We start from the raw sequence: 8,036 nt of genomic DNA on the forward strand, positions 1-8,036 counted from the left end.
CTGAACCCCTCAGAATCCCCACAGCCCCTCTGAACTCCATGGCACCCCCTGAACCGCCCAGAACCCCCACAGCACCCCCTGAACCCCCACAGCACCCCTTGACCCCCTAGAACCCCCTGAACCCCCACAGCACCCCCTGAACCCCATGGCACCCTCTGAGCCCTCCCAGAACCCCCTGAACCCCCCACAGAATCCCCACAGCACCACCTGACCCCCCCGATCCCCTTGAACCCCTCAGAACCCCCATGGCACCCCCTGAACCTCCATGGCACCCCCTGAACCCCCAGAACCCCCTGAACCCCCACAGCACCCCCTGAACCCCACAGAACCCCCACAGCACCCCCTGACCCCCCCTGAACCCCATGGCACCTCCATCCCCCCCAGCACCCCCCCAGCACCCTCTGACTCCCCACAGCACCCCCTGAACCCCCCAACACCCTTTGGCACCCCCAGCCCCCCCCAGAGTTGGGGACCCCATGGGCTGAACCGTGACGGGGGCTGGGGGGTGGGTCCCCACGGTGGGGGTCCCCACGGTGGGGGTTCCCTGGGGTTGTTTTTGGGGGGGGTCCCAGCTGTGCCCCCTCCCCAGAGCCGGATCCGGAGGATGTGGAACGACACCGTGCGGAAGCAAACAGAGTCGAGCTTCATGGGGGGGGACCTGAACAGCACCCCCACCCTCAACAGAGGTGAGAGACCCCCCCTGACACCCCCTGACCCCCCCTGACACCCCCAATTCCCCCACCCTCAACAGAGGGGAGAGACCCCCCTTGACACCCCCTGACCTTCCTAATGCCCCCACCCTCCACAGAGGGGAGAGACCCCCCCCTGACCCCCAGACTCTCAACAGAGGGGAGACCCCCCCAAGACCCCCCCAAGCACCCCAAAGACCCCCGAGACCCCCCCTGATCACCCCCGAGACCCCCCCTGAGCACCCCCAACCTCAACAGAGGGGAGACCCCCCCCCAGGGATCCCCCACCCTCAACTGAGGGGAAACCCCCATGACCCCCCCAGAACGCCCTCAGACCCCCTTTGACCCCCCCCCCAGACACCCTGAGCCCCCCCGGGGCCCCCTTCAGGAACCCCAAAACCTCCTTGGGACCCCCCCAGGACCCCCCCAGATCCCCCCAGGATCCCCCAGGATCCCCCCAGGACCCCCCCCAGACCTCCCCCAGATGCCCCCAGGACCCCCCAGACCCCTCTGTGAGCCCCCCAAACCCCCCTGACCCCCCCCCTCCACAGGTCCCATGGGGAACCACCTGCTGCCCAACCCGGTGCTGCAGCCGCGGGGGGGGTCCAGCCCCTACAACACCCTGATCGCCGAATCCGGGGGCTTCGCCCCCGCATCGCCCCCCCCCTTCACCTCCCCAGGTGGGTACAACCCCCCCAAACCCCCCCGGGTCCCCCCAAACCCCCCTGCACCAAACAAGGGGGGTACGACCCCCCCAAACCCCCCTGCACCAAACAAGAGGGGTACAAACCCCCCAAACCCCCCCAGGACCCCCAAACCCCCCTGCACCAAACAAGGGGGGTACGACCCCCCCAAACCAACCTGGGACCCCCCAAACCCCCCTGCACCAAACAAGAGGGGTACAAACCCCCCAAACCCCCCCAGGACCCCCAAACCCCCCTGCACCAAACAAGGGGGGTACGACCCCCCCAAACCAACCTGGGACCCCCCAAACCCCCCTGCACCAAACAAGAGGGGTACAAACCCCCCAAACCCCCCCAGGACCCCCAAACCCCCCTGCACCAAACAAGGGGGGTACGACCCCCCCAAACCACCCCGGGCCCCCCAAACCCCCCTGCACCAAACAAGGGGGGTACGACCCCCCCAAACCACCCCGGGACCCCCAAACCCCCCTGCACCAAACAAGGGGGATACGACCCCCCCAAACCACCCCGGGTCCCCCCAAACCCCCCTGCACCAAACAAGGGGGGTATGACCCCCCCAAACCAACCTGGGACCCCCCAAACCCCCCTGCACCAAACAAGGGGGGTATGACCCCCCCAAACCCCCCCAGGACCCCCCAAACCCCCCTGCACCAAACAAGGGGGGTATGACCCCCCCAAACCACCCCGGGACCCCCCAAACCCCACACACCAGCACGGGGTGGGGGGTACATGGTAGGTTTGGGGGGGTCCTGGCCCTACCACCCCCCATACCCCCCAATTTCAGCTCCCCCAGGGGGGTACGGGGGGGTCTGACTCCCCAAAACCCCCCTGGACCCCAAATCCCCCCCCACTCAGAGGCTGGGGGGGCCATGGGGGGGCTGGGGAGGTTGATGGGGGGGTCAGGGGTTTGGGGGACCCTGGGGGGGTTGGGGTCCCCCCCTAATTGCCACCTTTGTCCCCAGGGAGCTTCCGCGACACCAGTAAGTGCCCCCCCAGCTCTGCCCCCCCCACTGTCCCCTTTGCACCCCCTGTGTCCCCCCCAGTCCTTTCGGGACCCCCATCGTGACCCCCCCCATCCCCTTAGCCCCCCCACGTCCCCTTGTGCTTCCCCCTTGTCCCCCCAACTCCTCATGACCCCCCTATTCCCTTTGTGCCCCCCCTCCCCTTGTGCCCCCCCATTGTGCCCCCCCACTCTTATGAGCCCCCCCTTGTGCCCCCCAAACCCATGTGCCCCCCTATCCTGTGCCCCCCATGTCCCCCACTCCCCTTGTGCCCCCCCCACTCTTGTGCCCCCCGGGTCCCATTGCTCCCCCACTTCGTTCCCCCCCTTGTGTCCCCCCATATTTTGCCCCCCAAGTCTCCTCGTGCCCCACCTTGTGCCCCCCCAACTCTTGTGCCCCCCCCATTGTGCCCCCCAGTCTTATGAGCCCCACCTTGTGCCCCCTAAACCCATGTGCCCCCCCAACTCTTGTGGTCCCCCCCACCCTTATGCCCCCCCATGTCCCCCACTCCCATTGTTGCCCCCCCCACTCTTGTGCCCCCCAGGTCCCCTTGCTCCCCCACTTCATTCCCCACCTTGCGCCCCCTCCACTGTGCCCCCCCACTCTTATGACCCCCCCTTGTGCCCCCCAAACCCATGTGCCCCCCTATCTTGTGCCCCCCATGTCCCCAACTCCCCTTGTTGCCCCCCCCACTCTTGTGCCCCCCCACTCTTATGAGCCCCCCCTTATGCCCCCAAACCCATGTGCCCCCCTAGTCTTCTTCTGCCCCCCCAACTCTTGTGCCCCCCCCCCACCCTTATGCCCCCCCATGTCCCCCACTCCCCTTGCACCCCCCCACTCTTGTGCCCCCCGGGTCCCCTTGCTCCCCCACTTCATTCCCCCCCTTGTGCCCCCCCATATTTTGCCCCCCAAGTCTCCTCGTGCCCCCCCACTCTTGTGCCCCCCCACTCTTATGAGCCCCTCCTTGTGCCCCCCAAACCCATGTGCCCCCCCAGTCTTCTTGTGCCCCCCGAACTCTTGTGCCCCCCCCCACCCTTATGTCCCCCACTGCCCTTGTTGCCTCCCCCACTCTTGTGCCCCCAGGGTCCCCTTGCTCCCCCACTTCATTCCCCACCCCTTTGTGCCCCCCCCCCCCAATTTCCCCCCCACTGACCCCCCCTCCCCGCAGAGCCCCCCCCGGGCGGCCCCCGCGACCCCCCGGAGCCTCTTCCCCTCAACGGCAACTTCAACAACAGCTACAGCCTGCGGGGGGGGCCCGAGGGCGGGGGGGGCGGCCGGGGGGGGGCGGGGGGTGCGGGCCCCCCCCCCGATGGCCGCCGGGGCCCCCCCCCGGACGCGGCGGCCCTGGAGAAGATGATCATCTCGGAGCTGGTGCACAACAACCTGCGCGGGGGGGGCGCCCACGCCGGGGGGGGCACCCACGGCGGGGGGGCCCCCACGCACCCCCCGCCCCCCCCGCCCCCTCCACCCCCCGCCGAGCCCCCCCCCGGCGCCCCCGAGCTGGGACTCCTGTACCAAGAGCTGACGCGAGCGCAGGGGGGGCTGGGACCCCCCCCCGACCCCCCCCGGCACCCCCCCCCGCCGCGGGACTATCCCGACAGCAGCCCCGAGCTGCCCCCCCCCGCCCCCCCTTATCTCGGGGGGGGCCCCCCCCGTGTGCCCCCCCCCCGCCCGGCGCCACAGCCCCGAGGCCTTTGGGGGGGGCGCCGAGGGGCCGGGGGGGGCCGAGCCCGACGGGCAGATGCAGTTGGTGACCAGCCTGTGACCCCCCCTCCTCGCACGAGGCTTTGCACGAGGGACCCGCCCCGGGGGGGGGAGCGGCCTCGGAAGGGGGTTCGGCCATGCGGGGGGGGGCGGCGGCCTCGCACGAGGACCCGGCCTTGCACGAGGATCCAGCCCGAAGCAAAGACCCGGCCTCGCACGAGGATCCCGCCTTGCACGAGGACCTGGCCTTGCACGAGGAGCCGGAAGAAAGCAAAGACCCGGCCTTGCACGAGGATCCGGCCTTGCACGAGGACCTGGCCTTGCACGAGGATCTGGAGTAAAGCAAAGACCAGGCCTTGCACGAGGATCTGGCCTTGCACAAGGAGCCGGAGTAAAGCAAAGACCAGGCCTTGCACGAGGATCCAGCCTAAAGCAAAGACCTGGCCTTGCACGAGGATCCGGCCTTGCACGAGGACCTGGCCTTGCACGAGGAGCCGGAGTAAAGCAAAGACCAGGCCTTGCACAAGGACCCGGCCTTGCACGAGGATCCAGCCTGAAGCAAAGACCCGGCCTTGCACGAGGACCGGGCTTTGCACGAGGAGCTGGAGGAAAGCAAGGATCTGGCCTTGCACGAGGATCCAGCCCGAAACAAAGCCCCAGACTTGTGCAAGAACCCGGCTTCGCGTGAGGACCCGGCCTTGCACGAGGACCCGGCCTTGCACGAGGATCCAGCCTGAGGCAAAAACCCGACCTTGCACGAGGACCCGGCCTCGCACGAGGGCTCGGCCTCGCACCGGGGGCCGTTCTCACACAAGGACCTCACTTCGCATGGGGCCTCAGCCTCGCACGTCGTCCTCCCCTCACACGAGGACCCGGCCTTGCACGAGGACCCGGCCTTGCACGGGGGCTCAACCTCACCCGGAGACCGAGCTTTGCACGAGGACCCGGCCTTGCACGAGGATCCCGCCTCCAGCAAAGACCCGGCCTCGCACGAGGACTCGGTGTCGCACGAGGACCCGCCCTCCCACGTCACCCCGGCCTTGCACGAGGACCCGGCCTTGCACGAGGACGCAGCCTCGCACGAGGGCCCCTCCTTGCCCCCCCCAGCCGGACACGGGCCCCTCGTGCCCCCCCACCCCCCGTGTCGACACGAGGGTCCTCGTGCCCCCCCCCCCCAAAAAAAACACTGGACCTGGGGGGGGTGGGGGCTCCTCGTGCCCCCCACCCTGGACGTGTGGGGGTGGGGGGGACACGGCCCCATTTTGAGGGGGGGGGCCCCCACCAAAAGCCATCGGGGGGGGGCCCCCGTGTCCTTGGCAGCACCGAGCTGGGGTGAAGGGGGGGGGGGGGGGAGTGGGGCTGAACCCCCCCCCCAAAATGGGGACCCCCCCCTCCCCTGGCCGACACTTTTGTTGCCAAAAACCCCCACATTCCCCCCCAAAAAGAGACACATTGTCCTTGTAATATAGATGTAAATGGACCAGCCCCCCCCACCCGTGGAAACTGAGGCACGGGGGGGGCCCCCCCCCCCCCCAAAAATACCCAACCCCCCCCCGGGGGTCCCCCCATCCCGGCGGGGCCCCCCCTGCAAGCACAAGCGCCCCCCCCCCCCCCCCAAGCTTGGGGGGGCCTCGCCGCGCTGTACATAGGGATGGGGGGACCCCCGGGAATGAACCCCAAAAATGGAGGGGGGGGGGGAGCAAAGGGACAAGGACCCCCCCCTCCCCCAGGGCTTGGGGACCCCCCTCTGGGATTTGGGGACCCTCCCCCAAGTTTTGGGACCCCCCCCTGTATTTTGGGGACCCCCAGGGCTTGGGGACCCCCCTGGAATCTGGGGACCCCCCCAAGTTTTGGGGACCCACCTCAGAGTCTGGGGACCCCCATTCAATTTGGGAGCCCCCCAGTATTTAGGGGCCCCACTCCCCCAATATTTTGGGGACCCCCCCCTCCCAGGGCTTCAGGATCCCCCCCTGGGATCTGGGGATCCCTCCCCAAGTTTTGGGGACCCCCCTGGACTCTGCAAACCCCCCCGAATTTGGGGACCCCCCCTCAAAGGTTTGAGGGAACCCCCCAGGGCTTTGGGATCTGGGGAACCCCCCAAATTTTGGGGAACCCCCCTCAGACTTTGGGGGACCCTCCCAGTATTTACACCCCCCCCCATATTTTGGGGACCCCTTCAAGCTCCCATTTGGGGGGGACACGGGGTCCAGCCCCCCCCCCAGGTTTTGGGGTGTCCCCCCCTTATCCCAGGGCAGGGGGGACACCCCACAACCCACCGGCCAATGGGGACCCCACATTTGGGGGGGACGGGAATTTCCCCCCCCCCACCCCCCCTAGATCTTGGGGTCCCTCCCCTCCCCCCCCCAGGTTTGGGGGTCCCCCTCCCCACCCCCCCCCCAAAATTCTGCCAAACCAACTTTGGGTCGAGTGCGTCAAACCAACGAAACCGGAGGAAGCGCAGGGGACAACGGGGCCACCAAAGGCCACCATGGGGCCACCGAGGCCACCATGGGGCCACCACAGGGCCACCAAGGCCACCATGGGGCCACCACAGGGATGGTGACATCAGGGGCCAACCAGGGCCACCATGGGGACACCAGGGCCACCGAAGGGACAGCCAGGGCCACCAGGGTCACCGCAGGGGTGGCCGTGGCCACTGGGGACATGAGCAGGGTCACCGTGGGGTCAGGGTCACCGCGGGGTCAAGGGCACCGTGCGGTCAAGGGCACCACGGGGTCAGGGTCACCACGGGGTCAAGGGCACCGTGGGGACGGTCACGGATGGGAACCAATAAAGGTGACACCAGTTCTTGGAGCCAGGTCGGAGCCACCAACTCTGTATGGGGGGGAACATGGGGACAGGGGGTGGGGGGACATGGGGGACCTGGAGGGGACATGGGGGTGGAGGGGACACAGGGGACATGGGGGGTGACACGGGGGTGGGGGGGACATAGGGGACATGGGGGGTGACACGGGGGTGGGGGGGGACACAGGGGACCTGGAGGGGTCATGAGGGGTGACACAGGATGGGGGGGACATGGGGGACGTGGGGGGACACAGGGGACATGGAGGGTGACACGGGGCTGGGGGGATACAGGTGACATGGGGGGTGACACGGGGGTGGGGGGACACAGGAGACCTGGAGGGGACATGGGGGGTGACACAGGGTCGGGGGGACACAGGGGACATGGGGGGGGACACAGGGGACATGGGGGGTGACACGGGGGTGGGGGGACACAGGGGACATGGGGGGGGACACAGGGGACATGGAGGGTGACACGGGGGTGGGGGGACACAGGGGACATGGGGGGTGACACGGAGGTGGGGGGACACAGGGGACATGGGGGGGGACACAGGGGACATGGAGGGTGACACGGGGGTGGGGGGACACAGGGGACATGGGGGGTGACACGGGGGTGGGGGGACACAGGGGACATGGGGGGTGACACGGGGGTGGGGGAACACAGGGGACATGGGGGGGGACACAGGGGACATGGGGGGTGACACGGGGGTGGGGGGACACAGGGGACATGGGGGGTGACACGGAGGTGGGGGGGACACAGGGGACCTGGAGGGGACATGGGGGTGACATGGGGATAGGGGACACGGGGGACATGGGGGGTGACACGGGGGTAGGGGACACAGGAGACCTGGAGGGGACATGGAGGGTGACACGGGGCTGGGGGGACACAGGGGACATGGGAGGTGACATGGGGGTGGGGGGACACAGAGGACGTGGAGGGGACATGGGGGTGACACGGGAGTGGGGGGACACAGGGGACATGGGGGTGACACGGGGGTGGGGGACACAGGGGACATGGGGGGTGACACGGGGGTCACGGGGGGGGAATCGAAGAATAAAAGAATCAGAGAATCGAGGAATCACTTCGAACCAAGCGATCGCTCTTAGCCACGCCCCCTCTTGGCTCCGCCCCTCTT

At 68.8% G+C, this 8,036-nt stretch overlaps 1 protein-coding gene across 5 annotated transcripts in view; it reads left to right on the top strand.

The window, feature by feature from the left end:
* The window catches only part of LOC136113912 (adhesion G protein-coupled receptor L1-like), a 54,605-nt gene extending 47,693 nt beyond the window's left edge, over positions 1-6,912 (top strand). For 4 of the 5 annotated variants that reach the window (XM_071800609.1, XM_071800606.1, XM_071800607.1 and 1 more), the window contains 4 exons: positions 590-686; positions 1,241-1,369; positions 2,356-2,373; positions 3,563-6,912. In XM_071800609.1, coding sequence (XP_071656710.1) covers positions 590-686; positions 1,241-1,369; positions 2,356-2,373; positions 3,563-5,364 — 2,046 coding nt within the window. In that variant the 3' untranslated portion in view covers positions 5,365-6,912. The remainder of the gene's footprint in view (positions 1-589; positions 687-1,240; positions 1,370-2,355; positions 2,374-3,562) is intronic. The other variant, XM_071800610.1, reaches the window with a different exon arrangement.
* Positions 6,913-8,036: the final 1,124 nt, after the last annotated feature.

The sequence above is a fragment of the Patagioenas fasciata genome, chromosome 32 (assembly GCF_037038585.1).
Source record: "Patagioenas fasciata isolate bPatFas1 chromosome 32, bPatFas1.hap1, whole genome shotgun sequence".
NCBI lineage: Eukaryota > Metazoa > Chordata > Aves > Columbiformes > Columbidae > Patagioenas > Patagioenas fasciata.